This window comes from Engraulis encrasicolus, chromosome 2, assembly GCF_034702125.1.
Source record: "Engraulis encrasicolus isolate BLACKSEA-1 chromosome 2, IST_EnEncr_1.0, whole genome shotgun sequence".
NCBI lineage: Eukaryota > Metazoa > Chordata > Actinopteri > Clupeiformes > Engraulidae > Engraulis > Engraulis encrasicolus.
Window position 1 is genome coordinate 21819541 of NC_085858.1, and position 20942 is coordinate 21840482.

The 20942-nt window shown below is 39.6% G+C and overlaps 1 protein-coding gene and 1 long non-coding RNA gene across 4 annotated transcripts; one reads left to right on the top strand and one right to left on the bottom strand.

The window, feature by feature from the left end:
* Positions 1-11: 11 nt before the first annotated feature.
* LOC134435017 (uncharacterized) lies at positions 12-20373 on the bottom strand. 2 transcript variants are annotated; one of them, XM_063183742.1, is made up of 15 exons: positions 20221-20373; positions 18470-18594; positions 18114-18203; positions 17684-17819; positions 16074-16198; positions 14013-14079; positions 13467-13582; positions 12192-12290; positions 11720-11862; positions 10900-10984; positions 9961-10114; positions 9574-9767; positions 8539-8683; positions 1204-1331; positions 12-753 (listed from the first exon to the last, which is right to left on the bottom strand). In XM_063183742.1, the coding sequence occupies exons 1-15, from the start codon at positions 20249-20251 to the stop codon at positions 460-462; spliced, it is 1932 nt and encodes a 643-aa protein (XP_063039812.1). In that variant the 5' UTR covers positions 20252-20373; the 3' UTR covers positions 12-459. The 2 variants fall into 2 exon arrangements, with proteins under 2 accessions (XP_063039812.1, XP_063039821.1); XM_063183751.1 differs by lacking the exon at positions 20221-20373 and having other exon boundaries at positions 18114-18199; positions 18470-18550.
* On the top strand, positions 3907-6472 carry LOC134435026 (uncharacterized). 2 transcript variants are annotated; one of them, XR_010031968.1, is made up of 4 exons: positions 3907-4168; positions 4751-4912; positions 5404-5456; positions 6195-6472. It is a non-coding gene; the product is annotated as an uncharacterized LOC134435026 (long non-coding RNA). The 2 variants fall into 2 exon arrangements; XR_010031969.1 differs by lacking the exon at positions 3907-4168 and having other exon boundaries at positions 4737-4912.
* Positions 20374-20942: the final 569 nt, after the last annotated feature.

Below are 20942 nucleotides of genomic sequence, written 5' to 3' on the forward strand. Positions count from 1 at the left end.
TAACACAGATGTACATCAACATCAGTATTTCCAGTTTATTCAGCATTAAGGGTACAGTGTCTAAAACACATACATCCTTTCAACTGAAGCAACCATATACTGCCATGAAGTATTAAAAAGACCCATATCCAATCCTATATCCAATTACAGCCATGGACTAACATTGAGTATTAAACAAACATATTTACAGGGCTCTTAACTGAAACTGCCATTGAGAACGGTACAAAAAATGAACACAGACTGCCAGGCTTCTAATCGAAACGGCCAGAAACCTCAAATATATATATATACTGTATATGTAAAAAAAACACGCAGTCTCAGCCCAAATGTCCACAGATAGCATTGACATAACTCAAACAGGCCTCCAGGCCTCCAACTGAAATGCCCACAAACTTAAATCATAAAACATACGCATCCCAATTTTGAACATGGGCACAGCCCATATGACACTACACCACGCTACATGGCAAACTGTGCCCTCATTACTTTTACACACGGACGCACAGGTCCTGGGATTTCAAACACCGTTTGTATGAATTCCCAGACCTGTGCACATTCATGTGGATACTGAATATTAAAGACAAAGAAGGCCTTGAAACACGTATCTATGGCACTTAAAAGGGATGGATGTTCCAGAGCAGCTCCATTGATGATCACGAACGCTTGGGAACACTGATGACTGTCGCCCAGCATCAGCACGAACGGGTATTCTGTCTTTGTCTGAGACAGGTATTCCGCCAGGTTTGTTCCAACCTGTCGATGAGAGAGGGGCAAATCAGACTGTTAGACTGAACTCAACCCTAGGAGTGCAGGGGTTTCCCCCAGCATCGGTGTCCACATAGGAAGAGTAAGAGTGGTTTATTTTTCACATACAACCGTGATGACAAACATCTCCAATCTTGACAGACTAAATAACAAACTCCAAACTGAATGGGTGGATTAACCGTGAATGGAAAATGAAAATGGATCAGTATTTGAAATTCATTCACTTAGTTAGTCGGTCAGTTCAGAATTCGATGTATGTGGAATCAATTTGTCTTTTTCTTCGTCCTACTGACAGCATTTAGTGAGCTGAAATGACCGTGCTATTGGTTTATTCACACTTAGCCTCTGATGACACAACACAACACACATCGTTATTGGTAATTGGAATAATTGGAAGTGAATTGGATACCTAATTGGAAGTGAAATGTCTCAACTTACCGGCTTCTCATCAATGAATGCCTTTTGACATTCACGTTTACTTGGACGGGACACTTTCTTTCCAACTTTGTATGGTGCTAATGGTATAAGCCTGGGAAGGAGCTGCAAAGCTAGTTCTCCTCGCCGCTCTGCAAATTATTACAAGGACAATGGATACACTGTAAGAATGTGGCAGAGTGGAAAGCGGTCATATATCGTGCAGCCATATACAGTGAGTGAGTGTCAGTGTGTGTGTGTGTGTGTGTGTGTGAGAGAGAGAGAGAGAGAGAGTGAGTGAGTGAGTGAGTTTGAAGCATGTGAGCAAGTGAGTTTGCATATCAGTGAATGAGAAAGCCAGGTAGCACTTTACAATAACCTTCCGCTATAAACAGTTAATAAACAGTTAGCAAACAGTTAGCAAACAGTTAACTATTAGTTAACTAAAGGTTTACTATACATTTATAGGTGTATACTAAACACTTACAAAGTTTTAAAAATATATTTATTAGTCCTTCCGTAACACTTAATAGAACATAATAATAAGTTACTTAATATATTATTAAAACCACTTTTATGATTAATTAATTAGCATATCAACAATAACTTAAGCATAACAAGTGACTTATAAACTGTTAACTAATTATTACTTAATATATTATAATTATTAGTTGTAGTTTACAAATTATAAAGGAGGAGAGGAGAGGAGAGGAGAGGAGAGGAGAGGAGGAGAACAGGGCAGGGGAAAAAGAGGAGAGGAGAAGAGGGGATAGGAGAGGAGAGGAGATGAGATGAGAGGAGAGGAGAGGAGAGGAGAGGAGAGGAGAGGGGAGAGGAGAGGAGAGGAGAGGAGAGGAGAGGGGAGGGGACAGGAGAGGAGAGGAGAGGAGAGGAGAGAGGGGAGGAGAGGAGAGGAGAGAGGAGAGGAGAGGAGATGAGAGGATGGGAGAGGAGGGGAGGGGAGAGGAGAGGAGGGGAGAGGAGAGGTTAGAGTAGAGGGAGGAGAGAAGACGAGAGTGGAGAGGAGAGAAGATGGAGAGTAGGGGAGAGGAGATGAGGAGGGGGAGAGGAGAGGGGAGGGGAGGGAAGGGGAGAGGAGAGGAGAGGAGAGGAGAGGGGAGGGAGCGGAAGAGAGAGAGAGGAGAGAAGAGGGAGAGGAGAGGAGGAGAGCGAGAGAGGGGAAAGGAGAGGGAGAGAAGAGGAGAGGAGAGGAGAGGAGAGGAGAGGGGAGGGGAGAGACAGAAAGAGGGTGGACAGAGAGAAGACTGTGTGCGCAAGAGAAAGAGAACAACTCCTCTCTGCCATTCACTCCTCCTCACCCATCTCTCCTTTCTTCCTCCATTCTATTATCTAGGGGTCGACCGATACGGGTTTTTTGATGGCCGATGCGATACCGATTTTTTCCCCATGGCCCATGGCCGATACCCGATTTCCGATACCCGATTTCCGATACCGATATGGGTTAAAAAAAAAGTTTAAAAAATGACAAATATTCCAGGTCTCAAGTTAAAAATAAATAGCCATTTATTTAACATAATCAAATTGAGGTAGAACTTTAAGTAAAAAACAATGAACAATGAACAACCAAGTAATACAAAAATTAAGTGTCTTGGTGCTTTTATAAAACCTGAATAACATAAAATAATAAATATTTCAAGTGACTGAACTGACGTTAAGAACAAGTAACAAAAAAATGTAAAATAATAGTAATAACAATAAATAAACAAAAATGTGCATGACAGACTCTTAATAGTCTTTAGTTGTGTAAAAAAAATAAAAAATAAAAAAATAAACAAAATTGTGCATAATCTGCATGAAAGACTCTTGTAAATGACGCTGGGTGCGTATCGGCCGTATCGGCCATGTGTATCGGCCGATGCCGATACACCTGAACAACGCTAATATCGGCCCGATATATCGGCCGGCCGATATATCGGTCGACCCTTACTATTATCATTCTCTTCTTTCCCTCTCTATTTTCTCTTCTCCTCTTGTGTAAATAGGCCTATGAGGGCCTAGTTGGCAATGGGATGGCACCTACTGTTGTACTCTTGTGGTTCAAGGCTGGTGGCCAAATATTTTGTTTTAGCAGTGGTTTTAATGTTTATTACATTAATACACAAAAAAGTGCACCTTCCCAATTTTTCAGTCATAAACAATCTTATGTTTTATATTGGTAAATATAATTGCACCTTTAAGTTAAAGTTTCTATTGCACTGAACTGTCTTCTATTTTCAAGTCATTGAAATAAATAAAATAAATCAGCTGATTAGGTTGATATCTTTCCTCTGTTTATTTAGCCTATTGTATGCTGTTAGTTGTTTGATAATTTCATCTGCAACCCAGTCGACAAATGCCTATTGAAAATGTAAAATAAATAGTTTATAAAAAGCATACACAGCAAAATGGGATAATAAATAGAGGTAATTCTGGTGAAACAATGAATTAATGATGGGTTGTTATTGCTAAAAACATGACTTAAATGAATTTGAAATAGCAGAACCTTTACTGTGACAATTACGAATTGGGACTTTTATTTTGAAACCGGCTGTGGCTTCCCTTGGAGCCGTTCACTTCAGTCTGTCGTCTGCCGAGCCAGTCGAATTTTCTTTGGAGCTAGAAACAATCAAAAGAAAATATTTCGTTTTTTATGGAGTTTAAGTTTCCTTTTCGAGTACTGAGCGTCCAGCTCTGTGAATTATGTAAGTTTTGAAGACTAGAGGCTTCCTTTCATCGAGTATTTGTTTTGTTTCAATTCGCCTTATTCACCCGGAACTTTCTAAAGACGTTGAGGGGTACACTTCAGGGGTACACCCGGCTGCACACCAGCTGTTTGGCGCCTCACTGCTGTGTGCCCAAATGTAGTCCTACGTCCTCAAAGAGAAACAAATCCTACCGTGGACAGACTTTCCACCGTTTCGCCAAAGAGCAGGCACTTCGGCGTGAATGAATTAATCACATGAAGAGGGATCCTGGTCCATATTTCAAGGTAAGATGCATAATTATGTCCAATCATACGCATTAGCTAGCACAAATAAGCTAGCTCTCCAAACTTGTCATGACTCATGTAGCCTAATTAAAAAATTATGAATGTGTAATTACACAACGCTACATTTATATGGTATTTCCAGATCGCTATTTCAAAATTATGCTTTCAATTTTGTGTTAAGCGATCCGATGGCTTACCAGATGTGTTACCAGAAGATTCCCTGATTGACGCTCCCAACGCAGGACGCTCCCCTGTCGGCTCGCTCCCACTAGCCAGACTATCGGTCCCACCGCCATATAACGGAGCTAGTTATCTTTTTGATGTTCGTTTTTTGTTTCTAACCCTAACCCTAAACCTAAACCTAACCCTACTTGTATGTGGCAGTGTATGATAATACGTGAAATATAATCGGGTGGGACTACACGTCCGGGAGTGATAGAAACACCTGGGACTGCACGTCCGGGAGCGATCTCAGTTGGGAGTGTCCATCTACCACCGTTACCAGAACCAGTAGCATACTTGTGCCAAAATGAAGTTGTTTTGCTAACTAACTAAAATACATGCTGGTATTTATGGTTACAGATCAACGCTGAGACCGAGGTTTGATCTGAGCACGTTGAGAAGCAATGCTTTGTTAAGGTCACCCGTGGTATGACAACGCTAATAAAGGATGCTGTGCCTGCCAACTTTGTTCGCCTGGACTTCAGAGAAGCCAAAGAGGAGAATCATCATTCGCATACCGTGGTTAGTTTGTTCAGTCATAATTCAACTGGCATGTGTTAACCAAGCCTCTTTACAAAAAAAAAACAAAAAAAAAACTGGTAATAGTTTGCCATGGAATACATTTTACTTTAGACAAAAAACTTAATGCATGTGCTGGAGATATATTTGTTTGCATTGATCATGTACTCCTGAGCCATGAGCCAATGATTTCAAACTGTGATGTCATTACATTGCATTACATTTCACTTAGCTGACACTTTCATTTTATTCAAAGCGACTTAGTTATTATATGTCAGGGTATTGTTTACAGTCCCTGGAGTAATGTGGGTTTAGGTGCCTTTTCAAGGGCACTTCAGCCATGGAGATGTAGGGAGTGGTCAGAGGGATTCGAACCTGCAACCCCCAGATTGAAAGACCAACTCTCTTATCACTAGGCCACGGCTGCCTCACCACTAGGCCACGGCTGCCCTGTGTATGTTATGACTCTCCTGTCCTTTGTGTTTCTTTTTCAGTATGGATTCCATGGAGTATTCCATCGAGTATTTCTTCTGTTTCAATCGTCTTGGTAAGGCAACTTGTCTATTTTTCCCCATACTGTTGTAACCTAAGTCTTATATTGTCTATCACTGCCACATACTTCAGGTGAAACCTGCAATTTGTATTTTGTTTTGTTAATAAGTTACTTAAGTTTGATGTTGGCTGGTTGAAATGAGTTCGGAGTAAGCAGACTGTATTTCACATGCTGTGATCACGCACCCATTGCGTGCAAGGTGTAATTCTCTAGGCCTATACATGGGTGTAAATGTTGTTTATAACCTGACTGCGCGAACCTAGCTGTGCACAACTCCACCTCTGATTGTTGGAAACCGCTGACGGTCAAAAACTTATCTCACATGTTTGGCTGCCAGTGTCTTGCCCCTCCTCATAACATTGTGTTGAACACTGTACGGGCCCATGTATAATTGCAAGGTTACCTCAATTTCAGTACACTATGTTGTTATTTCATAGTATTCACTCTGTTTACTTGATAATGGTTATTTAACTGAATGGTATGCAATGCAGTAGGAACAAAGTGTTTGCAGTTTGCATAGCTTTTCTTTTGAGAAGATTGATTTTAAATGTTGCACAACTTTAAGTTTAAACTGATGATATTTGATAGGAATTCAACATTGTCCTGGGTGTGTAGCTTACGGCTGTAACTGCTATGATGCTTTTCTGTTATGCTGCTCTACAGCCTAGGCTACATGATGTGTCTGTCCCTATCAAATAAACCAAACTTAACTGATGACATATGTTCACATAGGTGGAGTTTTTGAGCTGGATCTGGATTCTGCTGAGGATTCGTCGACTACTAGATGGCGAGCCACCCACTCATTCGAATGTGATCCTGTTCTACATTGCGCATGGCATATTTGGTAGGATTGTGGCCTGCTCGTGTCACATCACTGACTGACTGACTTCAACGCCTTGAACTGAACTGCTTGAAAGGAGCTGTTTTTCTTTTTGAACAACTTAAAGGAACTCTCTACATCGTCTCTTTTGAGGATTTAAAGGACTATTTCCAATTTTTGAAGGACAATTCAAAAAAACAATTTAAATGTTCAAACCTTTTCGGGGGGCGGGGGGGGGGTAATTGTAAATATTTAAGCTTTTCAATCTCTTACTTGTGATGTTTTTATTTCATTTTGTTAATGCCCATTTTATTATTTTTCCCTATATCCTATGTTTGTATATAAGAATGTCATTCTTCATTAGGGTTGCATACAATATTTTCTATGGATACATGATTATTTATAATGATAAATAAATAATAATTATTATTATTATTTATGCAAGATGGACATTTGACACGAACATTATGGTTTTCCCCGTTCATTTTGCTTTCCATATCCTTTCCTTTTTGTTTTGGACTGTTTCAATTCACGGGACGTCACTTTAATCCTCCAAAGGACATTTTTGGAGTGAAGCGGCCAACTCTCTTGAATTACTGCTCTTGTCGGCTTGCGCTCGCCTCTGTGGATCTAATAAGGACATAAAAGGACAGAAACTTAATGTTTTGTGTTAAGGCTACATTTTTGTGTTAGAAATTATATTTGTATTGTAAGGGAATTTGATCTGGGAAATGTGTGTTGTGACCCTGGCAAGTTCTCTGTTTTGTAGCGTGCTGAGGTTTTCTATATAAATGGTGAAAATGTTGTAGAAACATATTGTATGTTGTCTTTTAATTGGTATCTTTTTCACTCTACCCAAAGCCTAGTGTCACATTCTGTAGCCCATTGATCCTGGCCTACCATTGACGTGTACCATACTCAGTAGTGGGTAACAACAGTTTAACATCATTGATCATTCTTTTCTCTCTAACAGTGTGAAAATGTATTTCTTGAGACCAATTGAAAATCATTTGTACTGTGATCATTTCTAGTGATGCTGTCCAATTTCTGGAAATAGGCTCATATTACACATCCCCTTGAGTTAAATTATTGAGTTTTACCTTTCTCCTCCTGTATGTTCAACCGTTCTAGTATGGCAGTGCAAATTTTACCTCCATGCTAGCAGTTAACATTGAGTCCTATGAGACCAGCTGGCGGCTAGCTGGTCTCAGAACTCAATTTTAACTGCTAGCTTGGAGATAAAAATTGCACTGCCGTACTCAGAGAACGACAAGAAGTACAGGTAAAACAAAAAATAAGGGAAAGGTAAAACTCAATAACTTGACTCAAGGGGAGGTGTAATATGAGCTTATGTCCAAAAATGGGACAGTATCACTTTAATGTTACATATTAACTAATCTCAACCAACTTCACCATAAGGTTCCCCATTCTGAATGTTAGAACATTAGTAAAGCTCAACCAACTTCACAATAAGGTTCTCAATGCAGAATTTTAAACATTAGTTATACATTGATTAAGCTCAACCAACTTCACCATAAGGTTCCCCATACTGAATTTTAAACATTAATTATATATTAATTAAGCTCAACCAACTTCACCATAAGGTTCCCCATACTGAATTTTAAACATTAGTAAAACATTAGTAAAGCTCAACCAACTTCACAATAAGGTTCTCAATGCAGAATTTTAAACATTAGTTATACATTAATAAAGCTCAACCAACTTCACCATAAGGTTCCCCATACTGAATTTTAAACATTAGTAATACATTAATAAATACTATACATAATTATTATTAAATGATTTATAAGTAATTAACAATAGTTTAGTTAATATTAACACTTAAAAAAACATTTAATTACAATGTATTAATGATTAAATAATAAGTACTTAGTTAATATTGAACTATAAATTGTAAACTACAACTAATAATTATAATATATTAAGTAATAATTAGTTAACAGTTTATAAGTCACTTGTTATGCTTAAGTTACTGTTGATATGTTAGTTAATTAATCATAAAAGTATTTTTAATAATATATTAAGTAACTTATAATTATGTTCTATTAAGTGTTACAGAAGGACTAATAAATATATTTTAAAACTTTGTAAGTGTTTAGTATACACCTATAAATGTATAGTAAACCTTTAGTTAACTAATAGTTAACTGTTTGCTAACTGTTTGCTAACTGTTTATTAACTGTTTATAGCGGAAGGTTATTGTAAAGTGCTACCGAATGCCATTTTATAAAATACCTGTAGAGAGGTTGTCAACGTTTGATGGAAGGTCTGCCTTCTCCTTTTTAGCCAGGCAGATGATTTTTTCGGCGCACAGCAAGTTCCAACGTTCGGTTAACTTGCTACATTTATCAGGGTGTAGAATGGAGAAATCCCGAGAAAGCTACAAAGAGGAAAAAGTACAGTTTGTAAATATGACTGGAACAGCACTTACTTCGCACATTGAAGTGAAAGCCCAACTGGGACACTCCAACTCCCATCGTCATTGTAACACAGCACTGTACAGCACACAAGTGCACAGTGCACACAACAAAATTGCATTTGTGCCTCACCCATGCAAGGGTACAGCCCTCAATGGCGCACGAAAGGGAACAGTGCGGCAGGACGGTACCATCATCATCATCATTGCATTACATTGCACTTAGCTGACGCTTTCATTTATTCAAAGCGACTTACAGTTATTATTTTGCAGGGTATTGGTTACAGTCCCTGGAGCAATGTGGGGTTAGGTGCCTTGCTCAAGGGCACTTCAGCCAAGGATGGCGATGTAGGGAGAGGTTATGGGGGATTCAAACCTGCAACCCCTAGATTGAAAGACGAACTCTCTAACCACTAGGCCTCGGCTGCCCAGAGGGTAGGCTTAGGGTACCTCAGTCATGCAGGAAGATGGGGGAGAGCACTGGTTAATTACTCCCCCCACCAACCTAGCAGGTCGGGAGTCAAACCGGCAACCTTTGGGTTACAGGTCTGACGCCCTACCCGCTTACCTATGACTGCCCATTGGCATACCCCTTCAGATCTACAATACTACTAGTATGATTAAATTAGAAGAAAAAACACTCAGTTGTATTGCTGATCTGACTTACAGGACACCTAGATGCTCTGGACTATGCCTCCCATTACCATTGAAAATGTAAGAAGAAAATCATTGTTGTTTACATCCCCCCCAGCATGCACACACACGCACGCACACACATATCGATTCCTTCATTCTGCGAAGAAATTGAACCCTGTTGGCTTGGAGTAACCCAGATTACAGCCAGGGAACCTCACCATTCCAGGAGTGTCCACCAGGCGCGGGAACTCTGCGATGATGTCTGGGACGGTCTTGGCCTCGTTGTTGCGTATCCACTGGGCCCTGTAGACGGCCGTCTCCTGCATGTAGTCAGTCACCTGCTCCCGTGGCCACATGTTCTCTTTAAGCCACTCCGTCATGTGGAAGGCAGCCTCCTCTGAGATAGTCGCCTCTGAGACAAGTAGGGGAAGAAAAAAACACAATATTGAAGAATAAAAGCATAGATATTTGGGCCTATAAGAACAAATTACAATGCCATATACAAAGATGTTCAGCAGGGCACCTTAAATGTAAATGCCAAAGATTCAAGGGCAATGAAAAGTATGCATACATTATGATGCAAATGGAAGAATCTATGTTTGTACCTGGCAGAATGATGGGAGACTCAGGCAACGTTGTTTCTGTTACGGTTGAATCAGTGGGTCTTCCTCTGTGGAGCCTTTTGCGTACATTCCGAAGTCGTTCCTCCAGAAAACCTGTTGCTGGTTTGCTCTTCCTTGCCGGAGTGTACCATGCATCCTGGCAGTGATCAGGGAAATAAAAGCTTTAGAGCCTGTGTCCACCAGCACCTCTTTCTAAATGCTCAGAGTGCTCTCAAGTTGAACTTGTCAAATATCTTGCTAGAATGTTTTCTAGAATACCGGTCATGCAAGACTGTATTCGTCCACTAGAGGACAGAAACACTGCTATGCTGCCATACAAAGGCAAAGAGGTGTAACTAAATATTTTGTCAAACTTTTGTTTAGACTGAAAATGTAATAACACCTTTATCTTGTGTCAAAGCCTTATGGTCCAAATGTGTCCCATTTCAGAGATATTGCCAACCAAATACCAAGGCTTTGAAGGCCTTTTTCTCAGTTTCTTTTTTTGGAACTTCTTTTTATTTTCATTCAAAAAGTGCAGTCACGCAAAACAACAAATCCACAGTACAGGGCGAAAGCATAAAATAAAAATAATTATACATAATATTAAAACAAAGGGAACAGAGAAAAAAAACTATATCAAATGAAAATGTATGACAACCCTTGTCCACTTCCATACAAAAGCCTCCATTTTCAAATACAAGAACGCTGTCATGCTCTCCATGCCATAAACCCCCTGGATCTTATCTTTCCATTGTGCAATTGTTGGAGGTTTTTCCTCAGTTTCAATGTGGTTTAGGTACTGCACTTTGCCTTTGTAGGGCAATATGCTTTGCCTGATTGACAAGCTTTAATACAAGTAAAATCTAAAGAAAATCTAAAGATGGGTAAGATTTAAAACACTCCATGTAAGTCACGTGATACAGTCAAAGCTTTACTTACATAGCCACTACCCTGGCAATCCTTGAGACAGGGAAACTGCTCGACAACTGACGCTGCCAGTGCAGCCTTGATATCAGATGTAGGGCTGAAAACAGCAGACAGAAATAGACATGCGACAGGTTATTGCTATAGCAGTGTTTCCACAGATGGGAATATTTGAAGGGTTTATTTGCAAAACGGTGTATCTCCATTTTTTGACTTTTGCATTTTATTATTGAAAATGACTGTTCATAGGACCTATCACCTATGCGTGAATTCTTACCATTCAAATATTTTGAGAACATACTTTTTTACCCTATACAAAATGCATTTTGCAATGCAATTCAATGGAATTCCCAATACAAAAATTTCAATTTCCCAACATTCTAGAAAATGGAGATACACCGTTTTGCGAATAAACCCTTCATTTGCAGTCATTTCCCTCATCGAATTTGATGCAACCCTCATGGCACCAGCCCATGGCCCCTCGACCCTCTTTGAAAACCACCATGTATAGTTACTACACATACTGTATACCATAGATGTGCACAGATAGAGACCAGGTGCTGCTGGTCAAAGAGTGCCCTTTTCGAACAATCTTCTTTTGTCACAATGTACTGTGGTCAATGTTGACATGATCATCTGCAAATGCTTGATGATCAAAAGCATGTGACAATAATGCCCCAGCACAATATATTCCCCTTTATAGCCTAGCAAGGCAGCCAGAAGTTCCATATGTCACCCACCCTCCCTCGAACACCAGCCCCCCAAAATGTCTGTGGCTCTGTGCATGCAACTGCTGTATACACTGTACATATTACGTGTAAGACGAAATACTCACTTCTCTCCACAGGCCTCCAGCAAGTGGGACACGAGCATCCGGACCATAGACCGCCTTTCATTTACAGAGATGAGACCGTTTTCATCGAGACTAGTAACCAGCTTGTTTCCTTCTGGCGTCCTACAAAGGATCTCACGGATATTCTGCAAAGTGTAGAATTAGTTACTTACAGGACAACATTTTTATTTGATTCATCTGCCACTACAGCTAACACTTACACAAGTCATGATTACATTTTTTGAAGCGTATGAGGATTGGCAAGTAAATTACATGTACATACATAAGTTTAATACACAAATAATTTTGAAATATGTCTTTAAACAGTTGTACCTACTAATTACTAGCAACAATTAAGTTTCAACACTTAAGGCACCCTTGCTCGCTCACACACACACACACACACACACACACACACACACACACACACACACACACACACACACACACACACACACACACACACACAGCTTACAAATAAGCTTCCATTCTCCACCATCATCATCATCATCAGTCTCTGCTGTGTAGAAGGTCCTTGAGAAAAGCTGCATTCTGTAGTCTCACGGTTTGGCTCCTGCCAGCAGAAACGTGATTTCAAGTCAATTAAACAGTATTTTAAAACCACATACATCAGACTCAAAATGTTCCTAAAGAAAACAGTATTATCATGTGCTTGAATAGTTGAAAGAATAAATAGTCTGTAGGAATAGCCTAGGCTCCGTGAAGGTTACAGAGATGCAATAGCACATCTGGATCTCAACCTGCCAGTAACACATTGCCTCTGCTCAGCTGGGCACCCTGTGCTGCGCGCAGCAAACCTGCTACAAAGACCTACACCACTGCAGTGCCACACTAACAGAGTTGTATATAGTAGAAGTAGAACTACTGTTATAATGTAATTACAACACTAGTAGTATGAAACTACAAAGTTGAAATCATGTAATATCATACTACTGGTGTTAGAGTACTAGTGTTATATCTGTTATAGTGTTATATCAGCTAGAGTACTAGTGTTATATCTGTTATAGTGTTATATCTGCTAGAATACTAGTGTTATATCTGTTATAGTGTTATATCTGCTAGAATACTAGTGTTATATCTGTTATAGTGTTATATCTGCTAGAGTACTTCTACGTCTAGTGTATACAACTCTGCCCACTAAACTCACTTGATGCCAATGACCCTTAAGAAAATCTTTTCAGATCGTAACGTTAAGTACCAATAATGCTTCAGCAAGTCAATTCTGTTTTTTATGATGTGGTGTTTGTATGATGATAGGCATACTGCCCTACAAAGCAAAAAGGCAGTAACTGCATTGCCATTTACAATGAGTTACTATGACTTTAATGCCATATACATCAAAGTCCAAAGTTAAATAAAATGATTGATCTTCAAAAAAGTTGGTAATATAAAGTAACAAAACTGTCACATGGCAATAATCTCCCAAAAAACACTTCAACCAGATTGCAGTACCATTTTAAAGTCAACTGACTCAGTTTTGAGCTCTGCGCAGTTACTGCCTTTTTGCTTTGTAGGGCAGCATAGAATTCAATTGAAAACACACCTAAAATGCTAAAAATGCTCTGGCACTGCTGGGTTAACTATTATGATTCGAAAATGGCTGGCATCGAATGACTTACTGTATCCAAAACAATCTATGATGACTGATTTGAGTGCACCAGTCGTAGTTCATTGCTCTTATCTTTAAAATATATTTCTGTGCAGAGGTACAGTAATACTTGCAACTAACCTCAAGCAACGCTTTCAAGTGTTTTTGGAATTTGAGCCGTGGACCTACGAATGGTATCAATGTCTGTAGACTGCTGCCATCCAAAAGGAGGAAAGACTCCTTATCAATCTTCTCAGCTGCAAAGCATGCAAAGATATCTGATATTATGCACATGTGGATATTGAAAAATGAAGAGTTCTGAAATGTCCAGCTAAATAAAAGTAATAATTACTTTTGGTAGCTGCTACAAAAATCTGTATAGTATAGATGGATTTCTATACAAAGCAGCAACAAAGCAGTGCAACAGATGGGTAGCAACTGCATAGAACAACACAGGTTGTTCTCTACAAAGGAAATTAATTAAATGAATCATTTTACCTACATACTTTGCTTAATTGTTTATTTTTTATGTATATTGTGTAATTATGGATCAGTTTTCAATTTTCTGCAATAACTTTGCAATCAAATTGACTAATGCAAGTCAATGTCAACTGTAAATTATAATATTTGCCAACAGGTCGTCTGGATTTACCAGCCTATTTATAGTTGTGTATGTAAGTTACATACCTTCGAAAATGAGAAGAAATTCCTCCAGGCCCCATTCCAGCAACTTGGTTTGTACAAAATCATCCATCTTCCAGAAAAACACAGCAATAAAAAAATAAGGTCATATGAAGTAATACTGTATGTTGAGACTCTGCATTCAACCATTAATTACAGTGAGTGTATTAACTGAGTGGTATCACCATCATGAGCATAATGGTATAGGCCCTACATACAGTAGGTCTTATTCAATGACGTACGCAAGCTGACTATACATATATGTCATTGGTCAAACATTCAAGAATCAAGACTGTCTTTATTGCATCTTAAATACTAGTACACAGAGTAAGTGATTTGGGAACAAAATAGAATATCCAAGCATTGATTTCGTTTTCAGAGAAATGGTGCATACTGCATAGCCTACTCAGTATGTAGGCCCTACTGGATATACAGTAGAAAGTAGAGCGGCAGAACTGTTCTAGGTCATTCCATGTGAAATTAGACACTTTGGGGCCCGACAGGCACGGATTTTAATGTAACGTGGTATGCCTTTTAAGTGACAAGGTAGACCCCCAAAACTGTATTTGCACGAATCTGAAACCAAAATTCTAGGAGAAACAGTCTAAGAAAGTCTAAATTAGGTGGTTGGTACATCAGGCTTTCATCCTCTATAATCAGTCAATTTAAGCCACACAGAAATGGTTTTGATGTTTGAAACCTCTTTCACAGCTCTACAGATTACATAAATAGTATGGAATACAACACTCAACAGTGTCATTAACATGTTAAATCATTAACATGTCCCAAAAATTTGGAGTTTAGTTCTTGACTCATTGCAGAAATAATGTGACTTTTAGGTTGAAATAAGTTGTAGTACCTCGCCTGACATGAGTACTGTACCCCACCAGACATCAGTAGCCCAACTGACACTCCTCCCAAATCATCTCAATTTGGGCAGTGTGTCAGCTGAAAAAGTACTCACGTAGCATGCCTTGTGTGCATGGCCATTTAGCCAGAATTTCCACAAACTGACAACTTATACCATGTTAGTTCTATCTGCCAATGTAAAGATTGCACCACATCTGACAATGCAAAATACCTGAAAAATTAAGCCTGTATGACAAAAACAAAAACCAAAAACGATTTCAAACCTGTGAGCCCCAGAGGTTACTTGGCATGCTAAAATATTCCTTAGGGACGCTATGCAAAACGGCAACCTCCTGGTTGAAAAGTAGGAATATCAGATAGATAACTGATAGCAGCTCATGCTAAGCTAAGCATGCTCAGCTACACCTTTCAGTAGGCTAATGAAAAATGTTAAGTTAACCAACTACATTGGAACCACAAAAAGCATTGAATCTTGTTTTGAATAACTAAAAAAAAAACTTTGTTTTGATTAACTTACCTGATACAGAGAAGTTCAGTTGTCTCAAGCACGTCTGAAAAAATGGCCGACGATATGCTGAGATTTTTTTTTTGAAAGGCTGGACCATTTGTGTTGGCTTAATATAGCAATACTGTAGTTGTCTCCAAACAAATGTGTTGGGTTACTAATTGACTACAATAAAAACATATTTTTAGAGGCCAATGTTGGGTTGAAACTACCCAAATCACTAACTCAAAAGTAGAGTTTCAAAATCAACCCAGAGTTTTTATTGAGCGATTGCTAAAGACAGCGTTGAGCTTTCAGTTTTGCACAAACTGTAACTTTTTTGTGAAATAAGGACTACGCCTAATTCATCCCAGTTCTCCTTTGTGGTATGTGTTGGCTTAACATAACGGTTAGTGAGTTACCAACTTTCTACTTATTTGTATTTCTACTGTCTTGAACAACAAACTTTTGGCCATGAAGTGTATGTGAGCATCATTTTCCCACTGAAGCTCCCACTGAGATAACTGGACAAACTGGAGGCCATCTGAAGCCCATATTATTATAATTTTTTATACAGTGTTTTGCCTTGCAACATTTGTGTGGACCACTCAAATCTAATACTGTTACAGTAATCAAGGTGAATCTAAAAGGGATATGGGAGCATCATTTTAAGGATCAAGGCCGTGAACATCTTAATTCCTCTGAGAGCATACCTGTTCACACCCACTCTTAGTGGTGGTGTCCTCTTGCGGTGAAGGATCTGGAAAATGTTTAACCAGCATAGTGTTCTTCCATTGTCCCACAGCACTTCGAAAGTCTTGAACAACATCATGCATGTCTGTCAAGAAGAAGACAAAGACATGCTTAAAAGTGTTCCAGCAGTACAGCTACCCCTACTGATAAAAATATATAAGATTACATACGAACCAAAACAGAAAATTAAAAAAATATGATTACACCTACAGACCAAAACAGAAAATCAGAAGTACGACCATATGAAAGTCATTGAAAATTATATCATAAAACTAAATTTTGCCGACTGTGTGAGAGGTACTGTTTACTGCACAATACGCATGCCATCCTAAGACACTATAGTTCCATCCCTGGTCCCGACGCATCCAGTTTGAACCACAGTTACCGCTATTTCATGTTCACCCACTGGCTGAAAGTACCTCGCCTGATTCTCACCAGATGAATGTACGCAGTTCTGCCTTGCTTCTTCTTAGTCATATTTAATCTCTTTGTCTACCTCAATTGCACTTTTTTTCCTTTGACTTCGACCTGTGTTAAAGGTAGACTGTGCAGAAAATGGTCAAAAAAGGTACTGCAACTATGCTGCTCGTTGAAACTGGGCTGCCTATTGCCAAATTTTATCTTCACACGAAAGTTTTCTGAGTAATAAACAGATATTTTCTAGTTTGGTCCAAGTACAGTCATTTTTGCAGCTAAAAATGGCTATTTTTGGAAATTCAAAATGGCGGACCATGGAGAAGATCCCCCTTTTCATGTATGAAAAGTGCATTTTTTCCAGTCATAATGAATACTTAGAATTTGATGGTGGTGGTAAGTATTCATGAAAAAGGTAACATTAGTGAATGGGCAGCATGAATTCTGGAAAGAAACAACTAAAAATCTCACACAGTGTCCCTTTAATGTCTGTTCTTCATATCTGTGTCTTGAAATGTTAATGTAGGCATTATGTGTATTTGTACACCACTTGACATCTTAATTCTACAAATACTGTACATCTGAAAAGCAGGCTGATGGGAGGCACTTCCATGGCAGCTTACATAGATGACAACTATGCTGATGAATTAACCACAGTCACTCTTTAAAAGATGAACAGAGAACAGGCATTTATTGGTGGCAAGGATACTTTAGCTCAACTTTTGAAGGGATAAGGCCCGGTCTTCTCAAATACGGCCAGGGGCATCTATCCAGGGGCTTGCTTGCAGGAGGATACATGTGCAATTTTTGAACACAGACGTGTTGCCAAGCAAATTTCATGTCAATTTTCCGAGCGATACAGCACCAACCACCATGTACGCAGACTCGTACGGTTCAAATTGACAGAATCGCAAGGGGCGATCTTCCGACCGTCCATGTTGAGGTCACGGTAGACTCAAACCATGATGGAAAATATTAATGAGAGCCCTGTCTCAGCCCCTTACATGGTACCTCCAGTATTGTGAGCTGTGCATCATTCTGAAGCATGTACACAGTTGCGTGCAATAATTACAGGCTCACAGCAAGCATGTCCCCGGCCTTACACACACCTGCTCGTCTAATGACAGTTTTTTTTAAATCGCCCATAAACACTCACCTTTCCAATCTTTTAACTCTTTCTCTGCCCTCAATCTTTGCTTCTTTTCATTTTTCAAATCTTCCTCCAAGTCTTTAATTTCTCTCCTCAGCTTGTCAATTTCCCTCTTCATCATTTCTTGTGTCGCTGCTGGCTCCTACAAAAAACAAGCAAACAAACAAAAAAGGGATATTAAGTGTAGTGTACTGTTAACAGGAGGTCATAATAAAAGACAAATAAGGGAACATGGATAAGTCTTACATTTATGAAGACTAGTTCATTTATTTAATTCATAAAGGCAATCCATTGTGCTTGGTGCTCTGAAAATGACATGTAAGTATATTTGACAAAGTACAAGGGCTTTGGTTGAACTGATATGGAATGGAGCTGAGGTGGGTACAAGCAAACCCAGTGAAACACAAAACATAAACATTTCTATGAGAAAACTCACCATGTCGTCAGCACTAACGGAATCCATTATTGTTTGGAGTAATGCACTGTTGTTTTCGTTCGGTTTCTTTTGTTTTACAGGACCTTCTTCCTGTTGGAAAAAAGAAGCTTACTTAGATATTTAAAGATTTCCAAATGAATACACAAAAGCAGTGGGGGTTGGTGGCCTAAACTATTAGTCTAAGTAAGGAGCTACGTAAATGAACAAAGTTATTGTAATGACCTTAAGAATGACCATTATGTTAATTGAGGTCAGGGTTAAAGCAGCACCATGTACAGACCAGGTGAGTTCTTCCCTCACTCTAGTTTGTCATAATGACATGGAATTGAGAAATAAAAAGAAAAAAAATGTTTTACCATTAATGATCTCTCTCCAATTTCTGCCAATATCCTCTTCATTTTCTGTCTTCCCAGGTGTAAGTCAGACTCACAGGGTGAGAGGTATGAGCTGCTGTCACCTTCTCGGTGTCCAGTCTGGTTATCTGAGGGTTCAAGGTCAACAATAACATTAAACATGTACCGGTATGTAGAATGGTGGCCAGAGTATGCGTTGCAAGTTGCAACTATGCTGCCCATTCCTAAATGTGATCTTCTCATTAATATTTACTACCGGTAAGTAATAAACTAATACTTAGCCTACTGGTCTGACCAAAGAATAGTACATTTTGCAGCTAAAGATGTTGATTACTTGTGCAAAATGGTGCACACAGAGAAGATCCACCTTTTTGCGTATGAAAAATATCACTTTCCTGGTCATAATGCATACTAGAAATTGATGGTGGTGGAAAACACTCTAACATAAAAATAACATGTGAATGGGCAGCACAAATCCTGGGTTCTTATAAAAAAATATATATATTGCATATTCTATTGCATAATCAAGGGCTTGCAAAATGCAGTGTAAAAAGTGGTATTAGCCTACTACTGGATCCCTGTAGTGTAGAACCACAGCTGTTTCCGTAGGCATAGTGCAACACAATGCAGTCACGTGCAACCGACTCTGAACTAGAGCATAACACGGGAGTGGATTTTCACTCCCGTCCCATCCCGGTCCCAGAAAAAAAAACACATACCGTCCCTTCCCTGAATGGAGTAAAAGAAACAAATCCCATCCCATCCCGTCCTAAAAAGAATGTCTCCCAATCCTGCCCACTCCCACTCAAAGTCAATCCCACTCCCGTTTCATAGGCTTTTTAAATGAAAAAATAAGCAAGCATTCCCGCTCTCATTCATTTTTATTCCCGCTCCTGCCCGCTCCCATTCATCTTTATTCCCGCTCCTGCCCGCTCCCGTTCATCTTCAAAATTTTGACTCCCATCCCGCGGGAATCCCGCAGGACCCACGGGAATTCCTGAAAAATGTCATCCTCTACTCTGAACCATGACTTGTCGGTTAACCGCGTTGCACTACCGTTTGTTTAGCCCTAAAAACTACTGTTGCTTACTGTCGCAGTGTTTCTTTTGGAGAAAACAACACTGCAGTCCTGCAAAAACTGCAGTAGCCACGCATTTGCATGAGGAATCATTGATAAAACAGGCTTTTTTTCTTTATGTGGCAACCTTCTCGGATGAAAACAAAATCCTGCATTGATTTGGGGGATTTGTAGCACCAAAACTGCAGTTTTACAGCAATAATCCCATAAATGGATTTGAATGCAGAATGTCTGTAGGATATAACGTAACATTTGGAGGCAAACAATATCATCACAGATCTGGTTTAACCTCTGGAAACTGCTGGAATCGCAGTTTTTGTCTGCAGTAGGCTACCCACTGCAATGTTTTCGTGTCCAAAACATTGCATGATAATCCAGTGTATTGCAATAAGTTCAGAAATGCTAGGTAGCAACGTGCAATGTTTTCGTCTCCAAATATTGCATTTACTGCAGAAATACAGTGATAACCCGGCTGTTTTGCCTTTGCAGTACAACGCAGGATTTTCCATAAGGGAGCTAAAAAGGCTAGCAGTGCTAACCTAGTAGTAGCTGAAGCTCCTCAATGCCACGCTTTCGCCAACGTTCAGAGCGTGTTAAAGGGATAAAGCTAGTAAGATGGCATAGTATTTCTTTGTACCTGTATAGCGTGGTGAAAGTAATCTAACTTGTTACTTACCACTTTCTGGGGAATGTGGCAGCCCAGCCATCACACTACCCACACACCACTACAACCCATTGTAGAGGTGTTACACTCTCTTCCGATTCCGAATCGGATCGAATCCCTCATGGATGTGAGTCGGTTTTGCGAGTCACTTGATTCACCTGATGGCCGCCCAATAGTGAAAAGATCATGCTAGGAATAGTAAAGTATGCCTTTTTGGGTTTGTGCGTTTCGACACATTTGCTGTAGCCCAATAGACTAATAGACAATGCCAGTCTCAAACTAATTGAGTAGGCCTATTGCAAATTGGGAACATGCTTAAAAAAAAGAAGTAGCCTAGGCTTGCCTATATACCTACTAGGCCTACTAGGCTACTTAAAAGGTGCACTGTGTAATAATTTTAGTAGTTCATTTCCAGAATTCATGCTGCCCATTCACAAAAGTTACCTTTGTCATCATGTAGTCTACTAGGCTACAATCACCATCAAATTAAGTAGGCCTATGCAGGGCCGCTGACAGCCTTGGCTGGGCCCGGGACAAAGACATCTGAAAGTGCCCCAAATTCAATACATACAGTGTAATGAGGATCCAATTCTGGGGCCCCTCTCTCCCTGGGCCCGGGACAAGACATCCCTTTCCCCCCCCCCCCCCCCACCCCTGTCGGCTTCCCTGGGCCTATGCGTTGTGAAGATAGGCCTACTGCACTCTTCATACATTTCATTTCATTCATCCTCCGC

Excerpts from the sequence above, each read along its gene's own strand:
- LOC134435017 (XM_063183742.1), bottom strand. The coding sequence starts at position 20,251 with ATGGCTGGGCTGCCACATTCCCCAGAAAGTG. Across the intron at positions 12,291-13,466 it reads ACTTGAAAGCGTTGCTTGAG|GAGCCAAACCGTGAGACTAC; the intron begins GTTAGTTGCAAG and ends TTCTGCTGGCAG. Across the intron at positions 10,115-10,899 it reads ATTGCCAGGGTAGTGGCTAT|GATGCATGGTACACTCCGGC; the intron begins GTAAGTAAAGCT and ends GATCACTGCCAG.